This window comes from Penicillium mononematosum (assembly GCF_028829835.1).
Source record: "Penicillium mononematosum strain IBT 11891 chromosome Unknown utg000003l:1.0-8172316.0:1.0-8177699.0, whole genome shotgun sequence".
Classification (NCBI taxonomy): Eukaryota; Fungi; Ascomycota; class Eurotiomycetes; order Eurotiales; family Aspergillaceae; genus Penicillium; species Penicillium mononematosum.
Window position 1 is genome coordinate 4,573,201 of NW_026643273.1, and position 18,942 is coordinate 4,592,142.

Here is an 18,942-nt window from a genome sequence, read left to right on the forward strand (position 1 = left end):
AGCTGAAGTCATGACGTATGGAAAACATTACGATGATACCTTTAGATTGATCTACATTTCCTTACTCCACTAGTAAGATATGTGTAGATACTATTGATAATCGGTTTCTATACTCGAATCATGGATTCACATCCCTCGACGATTTTATGTTGTGTAACGGGGTCGTTCCATACTTAGCGTGCTGTCGCTATGGCTTGTGAAATTTAAGACAAATAACCCTCTTTAAGGCGTTCTAATGTACATTGATGCATTGAAATTTCTGGTCTAAAAAAACTGGGAGGTTGCTTTACGTAGGGCAAACAAAGTCACGTGTCACATAGCAACGGCGCTGTAACCTTCCGAACGCAGCGACATCGTTTCTTTCATTGCAACTTCATTGTAATTTTTCTTCAGAACAGGTCTCTTGTCTATGATCCCACTATCTCATGACAGGCTCTCCACGGATAGCTCGGCTCACTACCCATCTTAATACTTGATTTCAGCAGTCATTGCTTGTTTTATCCGCAAACAGCACACGCGCATCCTGGAACTATCATCGGTTTGCCGGCAGCTTTAGTAACTCGAAGCCATAATCCAGGGTCCAATCGGGTTATCCAAGGAACTAAGCTTTTAGTTCGGTCCAGCCCATCTCCACTTAGGCTCTGTAAGGCAGACATACTGAACTCTGGGAGTTATTATGGAATCTACTGCAGTAACGGTACCATTGGTCAATTTTGGGGTACATATCAGTATGAGAAATACGAGATCTATGGAATTTCACCGATTACTGGAGAATAAGTCGCATGAACATACATTTCCCAAAGGTTTCAGCTGGGTTACCATACCATATAACCCTGATTCCAAAGAAAAAGAACCTGGAACTAAAACTCTTCCATTTCCTGCTTAGATACTACTAAGACAATTGGAAGGAAGCCATTACACTTGCTACCGACCCACTTCAGGGAAAATACTCCCGTCACATCTTCTATAAAGTAAGATATCCGTCAATTTCCGCCGGGCGTAAACTTTCCTTCTTTCTCCATATACACCTGAGACCATTAATTTGCTACTGGGGAGATTATGGAAGGCCCCAGTCATGTGTATCTCTTCGGAGATCAGACTGCGGAGTTCGACTCGGGCCTTCGTCGTCTGCTGCATGCTAAGAATGACTCGCTGCTAGCAGCATTCTTCCAAAAGTCTTACTATGCGTTGCGCAAGGAAATTACATCGCTTCCGCCATCTGAACGTCAGAGCTTCCCTCGTTTTACCAGTATCGTTGATCTCCTCGCGAGGTTCAAAGAGTCAGGGCCAAACCCAGCTCTAGAGAGCGCATTGACGACAATTTACCAATTGGGATGTTTCATCCAGTAAGCATATTACCGAACCTTTGATAAAGAGGCTATATTTGGGACCAGATTTACTGACAATCTTTATAGCTACTATGGTGATTTGGGCCATGCCTATCCGTCAGGTGATGAGAGCTGCATCATTGGTCTTTGCACAGGTCAGCTCGCATCTGCAGCTGTGAGCTCTTCGAAAACTATCGGCGAGCTCATCCCGGCTGGAGTTGAGACCGTTGTTGTTGCCTTGAGACTCGGCATGTGCGTTTTGAAAGTGCAAGAGCTCATAGAACCTAGCAAATCGGCAACACCAAGCTGGTCTGTGCTAATTTCTGGCATGCGCGAGCCCGAGGCTCTGGATTTGATTCAGCAATACGCGGAGAAGAATGTAAGTCTCTTCCCCCAAACAGGCTTTAAATAAAATAGGGTTATTGTTAATATTCTAAAGGCTTTGCCCCGGGTTTCTCAGCCTTATATCAGCGCAGTCAGCCCTAGTGGACTCACGATCAGCGGTCCTCCGACCTTCCTAGGCCGTTTCATTGAGGCCAGTCTCTCGAAGGAGCACAAGCCTACAAGAGTTCCAATCCACGGCCCTTACCATGCTTCGCATTTGTATGATGAGAGGGATATTAACCGAATTTTGGAATCTTGGCCTACCGAACAGTTCATCAACCACGTGCCTCAGATCCCTGTTCTGTCGAGCGAGACAGGCAAGGAATTCCAAGCTGAGAGTCTTGACCAGCTCTTGAGATTTTCTCTCCAGGAGATTCTGCAACGACAGCTCTGTTGGGACAAGGTCATCGAATCTTGCCAGTCCGCCTTGGAATCCGCTACAACATGCACTCTGTTCCCAATTTCCAGCACTGCAACCCAGAGTCTATTCAACTCACTGAAGAAGGCTGGAGTCTCCAATATCGAGGTTGACAGCACAATTGGTGATGTCCAGAAGGACTCTGAAGAAGATAACCGTACTGGCCGTTCTGAGAAGCTCTAAGATTGCAATCATTGGTCTTTCAGGAAGATTCCCAGAGTCACCTGACACCGAAGCATTCTGGGATCTTTTGAAAAAGGGGCTGGACGTTCACCGCGAGGTCCCCCCAGAGCGATGGGATGTCAAGGCTCACGTCGACATGGAAGGAAAGACAAGAAACACCAGCCAAGTTCAATATGGATGCTGGTATAACGACGCCGGAATGTTTGACCCTCGATTCTTCAATATGTCTCCCCGTGAAGCGCTTCAAGCAGACCCTGCTCAACGTCTGGCACTTCTTACGGCTTATGAGGCGTTGGAAATGGCAGGCTTTATCCCGGATAGCACGCCCTCTACGCAGAAGAACCGTGTGGGTGTCTTCTATGGAATGACCAGTGATGACTACCGTGAGATCAACAGTGGTCAGGACATTGATACCTACTTTATCCCGGGTGGTAACCGTGCTTTCACTCCTGGTCGCATCAACTACTATTTCAAGTTCAGCGGCCCTAGTGTCAGTGTGGATACAGCTTGTTCCTCGAGTCTTGCGGCGATTCACGTCGCCTGTAATTCCCTGTGGAGGAATGAATGTGACTCTGCCATCGCCGGTGGCGTCAATATCCTGACAAATCCTGACAACCATGCTGGTCTTGACCGTGGACATTTCCTCTCAAGGACCGGAAACTGTACCACCTTTGATGATGGGGCTGATGGCTATTGCAGAGCAGATGGAATTGGCTCCATTGTCATTAAGAGACTCGAAGATGCCCAGGCAGATAACGATCCTATCTACGGTGTCATTGGAGGAGCTTACACCAATCACTCCGCAGAGGCTGTATCGATTACTCGGCCTCATGTAGGAGCACAGTCCTTCATCTTTGACAAGCTTCTCAACGAGTCCAACAGCGATCCAAAGGAGATCAGCTATATCGAAATGCACGGAACTGGCACCCAGGCAGGTGATGCAGTGGAGATGCAGTCGGTTCTCGATATCTTCGCTCCTGATTACCGTCGTGGACCAACTCAATCTCTTCACCTCGGTTCCGCAAAATCAAACGTTGGCCACGGAGAGTCCGCCTCTGGTGTCACAGCCCTGATCAAGGTCTTGATGATGATGCGGAAGAACATGATCCCACCTCACTGTGGCATTAAAACCAAGATCAACCACAACTTCCCGACAGACTTCCCGCAGCGCAATGTGCACATTGCGTCGGAGCCTACCCCTGGAACAGGCCAAATGGCGGCAAGCGAAAGACTTTCGTCAACAACTTCTCGGCTGCCGGTGGTAATACTGCTCTGATGGTCGAGGACGGCCCTCTTAATGAGGAGAATGTGGAAGACCCCCGGTCTGCCCATCCTGTGCTTGTCTCTGCTCGGTCTCAGGCTGCGCTGAAGAACAACATCTCTGCTCTCGTGCAGTACATAGACACAAACAAGAACTCGTTCAATACCAACGAGGCTAGTCTTCTTGCCAATCTGTCTTATACAACTACGGCCAGGCGCATTCATCATCCCTTCAGAGTCGCTGTCACTGGGTCGACTCTGGATGAAGTCAGGAGCGGATTGGCTCCTATCGTCAACCGAGACAGCATCAGCCCGGCTCCCGTCAACCCACCTGGCATCGGCTTTGTCTTTACCGGACAGGGTGCTCAATATGCAGGCATGGGACGCCAATTGTTTGAGAGTTGCTCCCAATTCCGCGCCCACATTGAGCACTTGAATTGTATTTGTCAGAGCCAGGGTTTCCCATCTATTTTGTCCTTGGTCGATGGAAGTGTGCCAATTGAAGAGCATAGCCCGGTCGTTACCCAGCTTGGAACAACCTGCGTGCAGATGGCATTGACTAAGTACTGGATGTCTTTGGGTGTTTCCCCTGACTTTGTCATGGGCCATAGCCTCGGCGAGTTTGCAGCACTGAATGCTTCCGGTGTCTTGACGACCAGTGACACAATCTACCTTGCCGGGCGGCGAGCCCAGCTTCTCACCGAGCAAATCAAGGTTGGAACGCATGCTATGCTTGCTATCAAGTCTTCAGTAGCACAGGTCAAGCAGTTCCTTGACGAGGCTACCGAGGTGGCTTGTATTAATGCGCCCAGCGAGACGGTCATCAGTGGCACATGCGAGAAAATCGACGAGCTTGCCCAAACTCTACCAACGAAGGTTTCAAGGCTACCAAGTTAAACGTGCCTTTCGCTTTCCATTCAGCCCAGGTTGAGCCTATTCTCGAGAGTCTTGCTGAAATTGGAAAGGGTGTCACTTTCAATACGCCTTCTATTCCATTCGTTTCTGCCCTTCTTGGAGATGTCATCAATGAGACCAACAGCGAGGTGCTTGGTCCCAACTACCTCACCCGCCACTGTCGGGAGACCGTTAATTTCCTGGGTGCTCTGGAAGCTACCCGGCACTCTAACCTGATTAACGACAAGACAATCTGGGTTGAGATTGGCTCTCACCCCGTCTGCTCTGGGATGGTTAAGTCTACTTTCGGTCCTCAGGCAACTACTGTGGCATCTCTCCGTCGCCAGGACGATACTTGGAAGGTTCTCTCGAATAGTACTTCGGCTCTTTATTTGGCTGGGATTGAACTTCGATGGAAGGAGTATCACCAGGACTTCACTGCCGGACACAAAGTCCTTCCACTGCCTTCGTACAAGTGGGATCTCAAGAACTACTGGATTCCCTACACTAATAACTTCTGTCTGCTCAAGGGCGCACCGGCGGCAGCAGCGGCTGAGGCTGCGCCAGTCGCTGTGTTCTTGTCATCGGCAGCTCAGAAAGTTTTGGAGACGAGTGGTGACAATTCGTCGGCATCTATCGTCATCGAGAATGACATTGCTGATCCCGACCTCAATCGCGTCATTGCAGGTCACAAGGTGAACGGTGCCTGTCTTACTCCATCGGTATGTCTATTCCCAACTTTTTCGCTTAACAGTTCTGTTTGTTAATTAAGCCTTAGTCCTTGTACGCCGATATTGCACAAACACTCGGTGAATATCTAGTTCAGAACTACAAGCCCGAGTGGAAAGACCGCGGATTTGATGTTTGCAACGTGGTGGTCCCCAAGCCGCTTATCGCAAAGGGAGGCAAGCAACTATTCCGCGTCTCAGCCACCGCAAACTGGGCCGAAGAAAGTGCCAAGGTGCAGGTGTGGTCTGTGACACCAGAAGGGAAGAAGATTCTTGACCACGCCACTTGCGACGTCAAGTTCTTTGACCCCAGTGCTTACGAGATCGAGTGGAAGCGCAGCTCTTATCTCATCAAGCGAAGCATTGAGCATCTCCAAGAGAGCACGATATCCGGCCAGGCTCACCGCATGAAGCGGGGAATGGTCTACAAGCTCTTTGCCTCTCTGGTCGATTATGACGACAACTACAAATCCATTCGGGAAGTCATCCTCGACAGTGAACAACACGAAGCTACCGCTCTTGTCAAGTTCGAGGCTCCGCCGGGTAACTTCCACCGTAATCCATTCTGGATTGACAGCATCGGTCACCTGTCCGGCTTCATTATGAACGCTAGTGATAACACTGATTCGAAGAATCAAGTGTTCGTCAATCATGGATGGGACTCGATGCGGTGCTTGAAGAAGTTCGATCCCAGTATCACATACCGTACCTACGTGAGGATGCAGCCCTGGAAAGACTCTATCTGGGCTGGTGATGTCTATATGTTCGAAGGGGATGACATCGTTGCTGTGTATGGTGGCGTTAAGGTATGTTGAAATCCCGTCGGACGACTCTCAAATGAATCACTAACAGAATGCAATGTAGTTCCAAGCTCTGGCACGGAAGATCCTCGACATGGCTCTTCCTCCCGCTGGAGCCCCGGCACCCAAGCCGGCCGCCAAGCGTGTTCCTGCTCCCGTCGATATCCAGAAGGCAAAGACAGGCCCTGCCAAAAAGGCGTCCCCTTCACCAAAGTCCGGATTGCCAAGTTTGGCTACACGCGCTCTTGCAATCCTGGCCGAAGAGGTCGGACTTTCGACGTCTGAGATGACTGATGATCTCAACTTCGCTGATTACGGAGTTGACTCGCTGCTCTCGCTGACTATCACTGGGCGATACCGTGAGGACATGGGACTCGATCTTGACTCCAGTGTCTTTGTGGATAATCCAACTGTCAAAGCCTTCAAAGGTCTCCTAGCTCAAATGGGCCCTAGTGAGAGCAGCGATGGATCAAGCAGCGAAGGTGACATGTCATCGGCCGCATCCACGACCGACATGTCGTCTCCAAACACCAGTGGTCTGCCAACTCCTGCAAATGAGAAGTCTATGACACACGGATTGCAGGAGAAGAATGACAGCATGAGGCAGATTGCCTCAATCTTGGCGAGGAGATTGGCGTTGAGCCTGAGGAGCTCAGTGGCGATGCGAACCTTGGTGAGATGGGTCTGGACTCATTGATGTCGCTCACAGTTCTCGGTAAGATCCGTGAAGATATCGACCTCGATCTTCCTGGAGAGTTCTTCATTGAGAATCAGACACTCGATGATATCGAGACTACCCTGGACCTGAAGCCTAAGCTCGCTCCCGCGGAGCCAATCAGACTCCCCGAACAAATCCCAGTTCAAGCCCCGGTAGTCGCTCCCAGAACTGCCGTCCAGCACCCGCCGGCCACTTCGATCCTCCTGCAAGGAAACCCCAAGACAGCGACTCAGAAGTTGTTCTTGTTCCCTGATGGCTCTGGCTCCGCTACCTCCTACGCTACAATCCCTGGAATTTCCCCAGATGTGTGCGTCTACGGACTGAACTGCCCATACATGCGCACTCCCGAGAAGCTCAAGTTCAGCCTGGACGAGCTCACAGCTCCTTACGTTGCTGAGATCCGGCGCCGCCAGCCCACTGGCCCTTACAACTTCGGTGGCTGGTCCGCCGGTGGTATTTGTGCCTACGATGCCGCGCGCCAGTTGATCTTCGAGGAAGGCGAGCGAGTTGAGCGCCTGCTCCTCCTAGACTCACCCTTCCCCATCGGACTGGAGAAGCTGCCTCCTCGTCTGTACAGCTTCTTCGACACGATCGGACTGTTTGGGGAGGGCAAGGCACCTCCTCCCAAATGGCTTCTGCCTCACTTCCTGGCTTTTATCGACTCCTTGGATGCTTATAAGGCTGTTCCATTCCCTCACACAGACCCCAAGATGGCCGACAAACTTCCTAAGACCTTCATGGTCTGGGCCAAGGATGGTGTCTGCTCTAAGCCAGGTGATGCCCGCCCTGCACCAGCTGAGGATGGTAGCGCAGACCCTCGTGAGATGCTCTGGTTGTTGAACAACCGCACTGACCTCGGCCCGAATGGTTGGGATACCCTTGTCGGGCCGAAGAACGTCGGAGGCATTACCGTTATGGAGGATGCGAACCACTTCACTATGACCCGTGGCGAGAAGGCCAAGGAGTTGGCTGCATTCATTGCTAACTCTATGGCTTCTGTGTAAAAGCATTGCATTTTGGGACTGCGCATGTCTGTTTCCAGGAGATTTGTATATGGGCCCTTTTCTCTTCTACTTATTTGTCCATTTTGTATGTTGCTGTCCAGGTCCTTTCTTTCCTCCCTGTCTTAGTATCTTTGTCTATACATAATCCATAATTCTGTGGCTTGCTACTTTTGGGTTATATTTTAATTACCGAATATGAAACCAGATTGATATTTCACATTTGGATGGGTTATTTTTATTTTAAAAGTATCAAACGAATGGCTTAGAGTAAATCCAACACTAAAGGGGAACAGGTGCAGCGTAATCGAACAAACTAAGATGTCTGTCATTGGAGCTATGATGAAAAGAATTGCTATGAAAATCGAACGAAACAGCAGCACTTGGAGAAAACACACAAGAGTCAGATACTGATGCATCCGAGACCCGCTTTATTCTCGCGAAACGAAAATCGCTCATGGGTAAATGGGAAAGTCGCAATGGATGAAGGATGAAACGCCAGGAAGATGCAATGTCGTAACGAGCGGATGAAAGGAATAAAAAGATCTGGCTAAGGTGATTGTGAAATGCTTCGCAAAGAGCAAATACCCCCGTCTATGTATCGTGTCTAGACATCATAGATTGGCCGGGGTGAGAAAAGCACACGCCAAGAACATGATGAGGCGTGGGAAACCCGGGAGAAATCGAGTGATGTCTTAGAAAGGCATCTCTGAGCTGTATCGCAGCGCACTGCCCCTACCCCCAATACCGCCATTACCGTTGCCATTATTACCAACTCCGGGGCTGGTAGGACGGCTGCCGGCCCACTTGGGACTTCGTGGTTGAGTGCTAGTTGAGCGAGTCGATGGACGATTCTTCCGGATTTCACGAAGCTCGTCTTCCTTCCTGCGTAGGAATTCGTCGCGCATAGCCAGAGTTAATTCTAGCTCTTCGATTCGAGCTATATGACGAACTGACTCGTCCTTCATATGTAGCTCGCTAAGTTGGACGGCATTACTGTCGGCCTTGCGCTTTAATCTCTCATTCTCGGCGGCCAAATGGCGGCTTTCTGTGCCAGACTGAGCGGCCGCTGTAGACGCAGTTTGATATTGCTCTCGCATGTACTCGGATTGATTTTTCTCGAACTCAGCCTTGCGCTCAAGGTTCGAATTTTCTTTTGCCAGACGGCGGATTTCCTCGCGTGCTGTCTCCAGTTCAGCAGGACTGCCACCTCCATCTTTGAGTGCTTGTCTGGCTTCGTCGAGCTCCCGCTTCAGCTCTGCCCGTTCTTCTTTCAAACTAGAGATAGTCTCCTTTTGTTTCTCGATGCGCTGTTCCAGAGACGGCTTATTTTCAGACAGGCGATCACGCTCTTGGCGAGTTTCATGGAGTTCATTCATCCGGCTCTCGTAACGGTGTTGTAGAATACCAAGAGCCTTCTCCATTTCTTCGAATCGAGAGTTTGCCCAAGCAAGCTCAGCCTGCAACTGGGCTTTTTCACTTGCGTGGATGTGTTTCATCTGGATAATGTTTTTCTCTAGTGATTGCAAATCACGGTCCAATGTCTGACTGGGAGGCTTAGTTGACTCGGTCAGCTGGCTGTTCTCTTGGGTACCGACCCGTGCGCGCTTCGATGAGGGCTCCTCGGGTTCCTCGTCCTGCCCCCAAGCGTTAGTCGAACCCAGGTACATTTAACATGTGGTCTACTCACCAGTGTGCGTTTCTGGGCCGGCGGCATCGCCTCGTCAGATGAAGAGCTGTAGCACTCCAACTCCTCCAGGGATACAAGGCTCAAAGGCTCAATGGTAGGCAACGGCCAACCAGCAACAGGATCCAAGAGGTATCCGAGGATCTCTTCGGCGTCTTCATGCACGCCGAGGGCATCATCCTGGAGATCACCGACCTCGTCATGGAGCCGGGCAATGTAGTGCACAAGTAAACGCAATCGATCGGGCTCCGACGAGTCAGGCAAGCAACGCTCGATATGTTCACTTGTGTTGGCGACAAGAAACCAGATGACAGGAAGCAAGTTCCCGTTTCGGGCATAAGTCGTTCGGAGGTGCTGCATGGACGGACTTTTGGGTCGAAAATACGAATCCAAGGCAAAAATAGCAGAGGGCGACTTGTAGAGTTCACGGGCGGTCTCACTGGAATGAATTCCAAAACTGAGCGACCCCTTGGCTAGGGAAACTTCCAAGGTGCTGCCCATCTCTGCACGGGGTCGGGTGTATGCAAAACCTTTCCCTTGAAGATAACGCTCAAGAACTGCCTGTTTCTTCTCGTCTTGAACAGCGAGAATCAGATGAAGCTCGTGCGTACCTACGATCTCCATGAGATGACCGAGGAAGAGGAACTTTGCACTAGAGTATTCGGCCCAGGATGCCTCTTTCGCAAGGTCGGGGTCGGCGTCTTTCAAATGGTCGGAGATGTTCAAGTCTGGATGGGTTGCAACATTGCTCAATCGCGCGATGACCTCCCGCATATTCGAGTGCAAACCGTCTCGCTGTGCATACGATGTAAGCAATACGATTTATATTCAAGATTGATTCTCCACCCACCTCAGGCTCAGAAATTTGAGTATTCGACTGAAAGCTGTCGAAAAATTGGCGGATGCTTGTAGCTGCATCTGATAGCACTCGCTCGTAGTCATCCTTCACGCGAGAATCCATCGGAAGGGTGACGGCAAACTCAGATGGCCCGAGGTGGACTGATCCGGGCACAACCTCATCATCCATGCCGGTGACGGTCAACGCGCTGGGGTGGATAGTTTGGAGTGAAGGTTGACTCAAATGGCCTCCGTGGGCTAGTTCTGAAGGTGGTAGTAAAGGTTCAGAATGACGATGGTGGACTGCTGTGTGTGAATGAGAAAAGGAATCCGTGTCAGGTCTGACACTAAGCGGTGCGGTTGTTTCAGGGACAGACACAGGGATCGAAGCCTCAATATCCCCCACGGAAGATGGAGTCTCAACTGCGTTACCTGTTTGCGATAGCTCAGATTGATTCTCTTCGCCGAGCCGGGCCCAGGCATTCCGTATCTTTTCCGTGGGTGTGGACCCTGGCAATTGACTGTATCGATCCAAAGGGGCATCGGAGAGAGAAGGATCCGATGGCTTAGGCTCTTTGTCTTCCATGGTTTTGGTAGAGGGTTCTTCTTCCGCAAGATTAGAAAATGAAAGCACAGGTCGAGTCAAACCAGAACTGAGCTCTTCTGGATGCTGTGACATGTACTGAAAGACCGTCTCTGGAATCGAGCTCAGATATGTTGACTGGACGAACTCACAATCTGTGAAAATGTGAGCAAAAATGTAAAACTTGGTGTGGCATGTGACACTACCTCTGCCGATGGATCCACACGAGCCAAAAGGCTGAGAAATCAGATTGGTTTGAGATGTGATATTATCAAGAGGGAAAGAACCCAGGCACGAGAAATCAGGTCCTGAACCCGGTGGCTGAACGGGCGTCTCAGCTATTTCGGGGACCTTGGGACTCAGTCCAAAACCCGGCGTGTTCGGGTGTGATAATTCAATAACGTTTTTGATTCCCGCAGAGTACTGTTGATGCGATGAGCAGCTATTAATCGAATTGGCCTTTGGGTCACAAGTCGGACCAGGCTGCTGCGTGTTGACGTCGTCCCACTCACCTGGTTGCAGGTATTCAGGTGGACTAGATGACTCGGGGATATGTTCAGAAAACGCGGCGTCAGCCTGCGAGCGAGAGCTTGTGGATACAGCCGCTAGTGGCGAAGAGCAATCGGAGAGTGATCTGGATGGAGAGACGGTCCCGTAGAAGCAGCCCGAAGCTTCAATGTACTGAGATTGAAGAGAGTCTACTATCTCCGAAAGGCCCTCTTGTTGCACAAATAGCGTTGAGGAAGCTCTTGGATGATTATCAGAATCAGAGTCGCTCTCGTCGGTCTTGTCGTCAAAGGGCGTGCAGGAGCGATCCCCTGGGCCTATATTTGCTTCTGAAGATGAGGAAGAGAGTTCGATGACGCTAGGCGATTGAGCGATCCTCCCACGAGTCGATTTCCGATATAGTTCGCTTGACCGCCGAGCTTTCCGCTTGTTCCAGACTTGTATAGCAAGCTCACTCGCGTTCTCTTTGGGTTCCTAAGCAAGCCCGGCAAGCGCATTTGTTAGCCCAAGCTCGGCAACCATTTCTTCAGTGCCTTTATGTCCATTCATGCCACGGAGACTCACCCAAGTTGGCTCGTAAGGACCTTCCCAATCAATAAGATACTCGGTGTCTGTTTCACGGAGGATACACTTTATAGGCCACTCCTGGTCGTCCGAATCACTACCGTCGCTGCATTCACTGCTATCACTAATAACAACAGTTGCAGCTGAAGGCCGGTCAGCATTCTTTCTGCGGTGACTATCGAGTATTGGCGAGTGAGACTGCTCTCGAAACATCATGTGCGGGCGATTGGTGTCGGGGAGATGTTGGATAACATGACGGGGATAAAATGAGAATGTAGGTTCAATACTCAAGATAAGCTCGTATGAGCTGCATTGATCCGAAGCACATACAATTTTCAATTCCGGGCAACATCTAACACTTTCCCAAAACACTGCGAGGGTATATGAAAGAGAGTAAACCCGCGGCGCGATGGACGGACGGATAAGTGAACCCGCTTCACGTGATAACGCTTATCGGTAGATCTATAACATCTGGGAATAGTGACGTGCTGGTGTACGGTTATAGATTTATGTCTACTGTAATAATTCAAATATGCAAAATGTATCGTATTTCTAATCAATTTAGATCAGCGTTTATCACCGTTGACATTGCACGTACGGGTTAAGATGTGACCTTGTACCATAATCATCAGTGATCATCTTGTTGCTTCTTCCACTCTTCAAAGTCGAAACCAAGCTCTGATAGATCCTTGATCTCGCTTCGCTCGTTACCTCGTTGTACAAAAGCACGTCTGATATCTGGGAAACGGGCCCGCATCCATCGTTCCCGCTCACCCCATCGGGTACCAAGTTTGCCTTGTCCGTTGTTAGACAGCCCAGGTCGTGGGTTGGCCTTTTCCGCCCAGTCGTAGAGAAAATTGAGGTAGTCAGCATCCATGGGAAATGGAAGCAGGTGGAACTCTTTTCCGTCTCCTTTGGCATCAATTTCAGCATCCTCCCATGCCTTCATCTCATCTTTTGGTGGAAGTGTAAGCCGTGCGGACCACACACGAGAGAAAACAGCAGCGTGGTTCTCGGCCATAGGGAATGGAATAACCCGCTGCGAAAGCACCGGGAAGACGAGAGTGGGATGGTCTATATAGAACAACTGTTGGTAGATATTCATTGTTCGCCATCCATGGGTCACAGCCGGTGGGTTGAGTGAAGATAAGAAAGGATATGAATAGAAGTAGCCGGTGCAGAAAACAATGGCATCCACATGTTCCTCAATGCGACCATCCGCAAATTTTATACCTCTGTCATAGGCTGTCGGAGGAAGGAACTCGACTATCTCCGGACAGATGATTTTATCGCCATTTGGGGGTGGAGCCAAGTAGGATTCAGATCGTTGGGAGACCAACAGTTTGCCTTGGCTTACTTCGTTGATCTGGACACCAATGTCAAGCCCCGAAGCAGAACTTCCTACCACAACCACTTTCTTTCCTTGGAAAGGTTCTGGGGAGTCGTAAAACTTGGAATGAGAAATAGCACCTGGGTGTGATGCGTCCCAGGCTTGTATTCCTGGGATGTCAGGTATATAAGGGACCGTGAAATGACCACTTGCAACCACCACAGCATCATAAGTGTGGGTTGTGTCGATGCCCGTTGAAAGACTCTTTGCCGTTAGACTCCAGGTACTTAGAGTTTCATCTTCAAGTTTCACTTCTAAGACTTGTGTCTCAAATTGAATGAGGTTTTTGACACCTTCGGCATATTCTTCGAGGTATTGTTTCACTGTCCGGTGTTTGGGGAACAGCTGGGCTTCCAATGGGAACGCCTTATCCGAATAACGCATTAACTCCTTAGGGATGTTGGTTTCCAATCGATCGTATAGTGGAGACACGAATGTTGCCTCACGCCCCTCAGCACGATCGATCCATACTGGCTTCTCGGCTGGCTCATGAGGGGTTAAATGAGGGACAGTTGTTGACATCCCTTTTTTAGAGGAACTCGGACTGTAGTTCCAAACTCCTCCAACGGAGCTTCTTTGCTCAAAGACCTCAATTTTGTCAAAATATTTCTCGGCGAGCAGGTATCTGAGTCCGGTCAGCATTGCCATGTTGGGGGCGAGTATAGTATAACAACCCCACTTACTTTACTGCAGCAAGGCCAGAGGGCCCCGCGCCAATGACAGCTACTCGACGAATCGGATTTGTGATTGCCATGCTTTCAACGGGCACTTGAGAGACGGTTTACTTATGTAGTTATGTAGAAATGCGAGTTGAGTTGCGAGGTAGAAGTGGCCTCGGCGGATTGCCTAGCGCTTTCGCCATAGTGGAGCTGGGTTAGATAGCTGGTCTTGTACGGACTACCTTAGGGGCCATGAAGATGCGAATCATATACAATATAGAGATGTTCCAATATATTGACATTCGAAAGCTGTAAATAATATGTCGTTTTACAATGAAATCGACCAATCAGCAAGTCTCGTTGGACATGGACAATCCATTGAAGGAGATAATTTTAGTTTTTGCAATACGCCTATTACGCCCTTCTCCTCCTGTTATTACCGTAAGATTACCTCGATGGAGCTGCAGCTTATTACCTCTTTGTTGCACGAAATATTCCTCCGCATTTCCTTTCAACCACTCGGTTTTCTTTACTCGCATCTCTTACCTCTTTATTTTATCTCAACTATTATTCCTGTTTGATATGTGGACAGCTTGACAAAACATCAGTCGGGCGTGGGAAAACCGGCGCAATGAATGCGATCGAGCAGTCCCCCGAGCAGTCTCCCGCGCCGAATGCGCTGGCGCATTTGACCAAGGTTCCGATAGCTCAGCTGTCACCCGACCTTGAACAATTGGCTGCAAAGTCTTTTCTTGCAGCTATAGCACTTGTGTGGCCATACTCCTCTTCGACCAAGTCTGTGAGCCTTCTGTTAGTGGAGCCGGATTTCCGCCTGAGGGGTGCCAAAGGACAAATCAAGGTCACCTTCCATGGACACGTCGCAGAAAAGGTCGCAGAATCGCATGTGGGAATCGGGGATACGGTTTGCCTGGCCTTGAAGCACACCAAGTTTGTCAGCAACGAGGGCGCCCAGCAAACCCCGGGAAGGTCTGTCGCGTGGGATGCGCACTTTGAGAATAGCGCGTCTCTCGAGGTATGTTGCTCCCAAGTTCGATATGTATCTTACAGAGACTGACTGCTGCTCATCTCAGATCTACCGATCTGCCCCACCCCCGTTGATCATATCGGTTGAGCCGCAGGCGACAGCACCGCATGAAAACGAACCCGCACTGCCTACAACTCCTATTGGGAAATCAATCAATTCCGACCTCGACCTGCCTTATAGTGCACGCGCCTGGGGATCACCGGCATTCCTCAAGAGTACTCGAGTCTCGTCCGGAGGAACAATCCGTTCCGCTTTTGATCCTTTTGCGGAAGAAGATGGTTTTGTGCCAGGGAAAGGAAGGAAAAAGCCGAGGTACAGCTTCCACAGGGAAGATTGGCGTGTTATCAACGAACCAGAAAGCCCCCATGACCAAGAAGCCCCTGTGGATTGGGAACAGGCTTTGGATCAATCTATTGACCAAGAGCTCGACGAGGCAGATTCGGCGAGTGGGCCTTCAGACGAACCAATGACAGATGCTGCCCAAGCTCCAAAACACACAGAGGATGCACCACAAGAGCCACTTGCGGTGTTTGCGAAGCCTTCCCTTGAATTGACTGGGAGTATCCTTGAAAGAAATGCCGGCGAGGCAAATGTCGTGTCTAAACAAGGTGATACATATGGAACACCTTCTCATCTGCCAACGGACACACCGCAGATTCGACCCATCCCTTCCCCGGGGCTCCCGATCCCTTCGCCCATTGTCTCTAATCCCCCTGGCTCGGCTGGCTATTTCCTGCCATCAACCGCGCCTCCGCAGCCCCAAGAGGTTCGATCTCTTGCAGAAAAGGACACCATAGCGACGCCCGCAGCATCTTCCATGGAGACACATGATATAGAAGCCGTCGATTCCATTCACACAGAGACAGTGGAACTAGTCAATCCGGATGTTGAGGCCTTCCAGCAGGAACATGTCTTGGATGCCGGTTTTGTCTTCCGGGATGATTTGGCATCAGATCCAGGCTCAGGCGGCTTGTCAGAAGAACAGGAAGTGGAGACGATCGACTCCTCCAAAGTTATCGAGGAATCAGATGTCGCTGAAGTTGACGTAGTCATGAATACTGCCGGTGACGAAGCTCGAATGTCAAATGAAGCAGAGCAAAAGCATGCTTTGGATGATATTAACCAGCCCCACGGTCATCCAGCATCACTTACGGGCTCGGAGGGTGAATCGGACCTTGAATCGGCTGCCGCCCAAGCTGCTACTGGTACCGAAAATGCCGTCGTCGACGATCAAACATCAACTAAAACAGATGACGAACGTCTCATTGATGTCAGTTACCTATGGCGCGATGAGTCAGCATCATCTTCGCGCTCGAGGGAGGGCTTGGAAGATGGATCGCTCGAATCCTCCGAAGGGATTGATGGATCAGATATTGTTCAAACTGAGCTCGGCATCGAAACTGCCAGTGATAATGTGGAATCTTCTCAATATCCGACTGGGTCTCATGGCGAGGAACATGCTGGGCCAGAGACTCAGTCAGTCAACTATCCACAACCTGCCTCCACATTTGATCAGGATGCGATCGATGTACTCGAAAAAATGATAGCCGCTCGAGAGGAGGAAAACGAAAGGAAGGAAGACATGGAAGAGGAAAAGGAAATCGAAGATGATATCGAGCGTTCACCCAGTCATGAATACAGTGAAGGAAAGGATGAAGAAGTGTACTATGAGGAGTCAGTGGAAAACTACGATTCCCAATGTGAATATGAAGAGGACGAGGAGGATTTCCATTCTGATCCTCGTTTGGAATCACGGTCACGGTCGGACCAAGATGACTTCAGTGTCATTGAATCCAGTGATGAAAAGTTTGAGCAGGAACAGAACCTCCCTTCGCAGCCGGGAAGTCACGACGTAATCGTGCTGGACAGTGACAGTGATGATGAGGCTGCCTCCAACGGTCCGGTAGCCTCAGTTTCTCGGTCAGCAGAACGAGATGATCACTCAGACCGCTTTGAATCTGGACATCCAGCTGTCCCTCCAGCTACAGCCGATTTTGCAACTGGTGTACAAGAATATCCAGAACCGTGGTCAGTCGATCCAGAGGATGGCCATCACGAAGATGTGGAAAAAGATTCCGATATCGATGAGCGCCAGGAGAGCGAAGCGAGCGAAGAGAGCGAAGAGAGCGAAGAGAGCGAAGAGAGCGAAGAGAGCGAAGAGAGCGAAGATGGCGATGAGTGCGAAGACGATCAACAGGACGATCGAGTTCACGACAGTGACATGGATGACGACCAGTCGTCCCGAGACTACGATGAAACGGACCATCCATCTGTAGTGGCATCACCAAGTCCTGAGGAGGACGAAGATGAAGATGTGGAAGATGTGGAGCTCATAGAAGAAGCTGACAATGACGAATATCATGCTGCGGCCGAACTCGACACACAGATTGAAGTGTCAATTGGTCGGGGCTCTGACGAAGAGCAATCAGCCAATGCTGATCCAAACCTGCTTGATATGCCTGGATCTCATCATCAAGGCCCATCCTCGGAAGTCGAAAGTCATGCTAAGCAGTATCTCACTGGAGACGGACAATCTGATCTGCATATTCCTTCATCTACTGGAAATATTATGGCCTATTTTCCGTTGAGCCATGAGCCGGCTGTCGAAGGACCCGAGCCCGTTGGCGGTCGAGTCTCGCCCTCCATTAGGCCTCCATTGGAGCAACAACTCTTAACCCCCGACCCCGCCCAAGAAAATGCATCCGCGCGTGAACTAGTAACTTCATTCACGGTCGATGAAAATGAAGCTCCTACTGGTCTGGATAAAACTGTGCATCCTGTTGGCTCCCCGGGGTCAGACCAAGACGAAGGTATCGGGGCAGAACCCATAAAAAGTATCCAACAAGAGACACACGTTGACGGAACTGATGATGCCATGGCTCCTTCGGAACTCGCTGAAGCCGTGGAACGCCCAACAACGCCTGAACAGGGCCGCTCTGTGGAGGTTGTGATCAACACTGAATCTCCAAAAGCACCAGCAGCTCCCGTTTCACAGCCCCCAGTCCCCGACCGTAATGCATCCGGCCTACGGAGCAAGCTTTCTTACTTCGCCCCGCTTGCTACACTCATCGATCATTACAATGCGTTAGTCGATACCATCTCAATCGTGCAGGAGGCTTCGCCGATAACCCGAGCCAAATCCGGTTCGAAAGACTGGTTCATGACTATTCAACTTACCGATCCCTCCATGGCTGGCACGACTCTGCGTGCTCAGATTTTCCGGCGCTACAAGGCCTCGATGCCGTCATTGGTGGAAGGTAACGCCATTCTCTTACGCGACTTTAAAGTCCGGAGCCTCGATCACACCGTTATGCTTGTCAGTGTCGATTCCAGCGCGTGGGCAGTATTCGACGGTTCGGGTCCCGATGCCGAGACGACCGGACCCCCCGTCGAATATGACTCGCAGGAACGTGCCTACGCGTCTGGCTTACGTCGATGGTACGATGAAGTTGGCTCGGATAGTGTCGCAGACCATATGCTCCAGGCCGCTATCGAGAGAGACAGCCAGGAGCGCGATATGACACCAAGCAGCCAAGTGGCAAGCGAGTCAGGCAGCCCGGATTCCAGGCGTGGCTCTCAGCGCAAGCGCAAAAGCAACCAAAGAGTCACTATCCATGAGCTGCGGGATGGCACTCGTTACACCGAGGTCGGTTCCCCGAACAGTCGAAGCAGCAGTGTTCACGAGTTACGTGATGGCACTTTGTATGCCAATATTTGAAATGGTCATCTTGATATCTTGATACTAGGCGTGACATCTCTGCCACAACTCACATGTACCTACGTGTAAAACAAAACCAACATCAAAGGAATTGCAATATTCCATGTCTGCTCTCTATCTCCCATAGAACTACCCACTCAGCACCACTTTTCCCTCACTTTGGTATAACCCTCACCTAGGCTTAGAAAAAAGCTGGTTCCCAACAATAAACGTAGTGGCAACAGCAGTATCTCTGGTA

At 50.2% G+C, this 18,942-nt stretch overlaps 4 protein-coding genes across 4 annotated transcripts; 2 read left to right on the forward strand and 2 right to left on the reverse strand.

Moving 5' to 3' along the window:
- Positions 1–1,059: 1,059 nt before the first annotated feature.
- On the forward strand, positions 1,060–7,717 carry pksP (polyketide synthase alb1; the record flags this gene model as incomplete). The annotated part of the gene is made up of 9 exons (XM_057293515.1): positions 1,060–1,346; positions 1,416–1,707; positions 1,768–2,259; positions 2,315–3,498; positions 3,522–4,449; positions 4,500–5,189; positions 5,246–6,001; positions 6,060–6,531; positions 6,603–7,717. 9 exons carry the CDS (start codon positions 1,060–1,062, stop codon positions 7,715–7,717), a joined length of 6,216 nt encoding a protein of 2,071 aa, XP_057148326.1.
- A 692-nt stretch (positions 7,718–8,409) lies between these two features.
- On the reverse strand, positions 8,410–12,108 carry N7519_006740 (uncharacterized protein; the record flags this gene model as incomplete). Its single annotated transcript, XM_057293516.1, has 4 exons — positions 8,410–9,351; positions 9,405–10,196; positions 10,252–11,802; positions 11,893–12,108. 4 exons carry the CDS (start codon positions 12,106–12,108, stop codon positions 8,410–8,412), a joined length of 3,501 nt encoding a protein of 1,166 aa, XP_057148327.1.
- A 412-nt stretch (positions 12,109–12,520) lies between these two features.
- Positions 12,521–14,036, reverse strand: N7519_006741 (putative flavin dependent monooxygenase; the record flags this gene model as incomplete). The annotated part of the gene is made up of 2 exons (XM_057293517.1): positions 12,521–13,907; positions 13,966–14,036. 2 exons carry the CDS (start codon positions 14,034–14,036, stop codon positions 12,521–12,523), a joined length of 1,458 nt encoding a protein of 485 aa, XP_057148328.1.
- Positions 14,037–14,572: 536 nt separating this feature from the next.
- On the forward strand, positions 14,573–18,704 carry N7519_006742 (uncharacterized protein; the record flags this gene model as incomplete). Its single annotated transcript, XM_057293518.1, has 2 exons — positions 14,573–14,974; positions 15,033–18,704. 2 exons carry the CDS (start codon positions 14,573–14,575, stop codon positions 18,702–18,704), a joined length of 4,074 nt encoding a protein of 1,357 aa, XP_057148329.1.
- Positions 18,705–18,942: the final 238 nt, after the last annotated feature.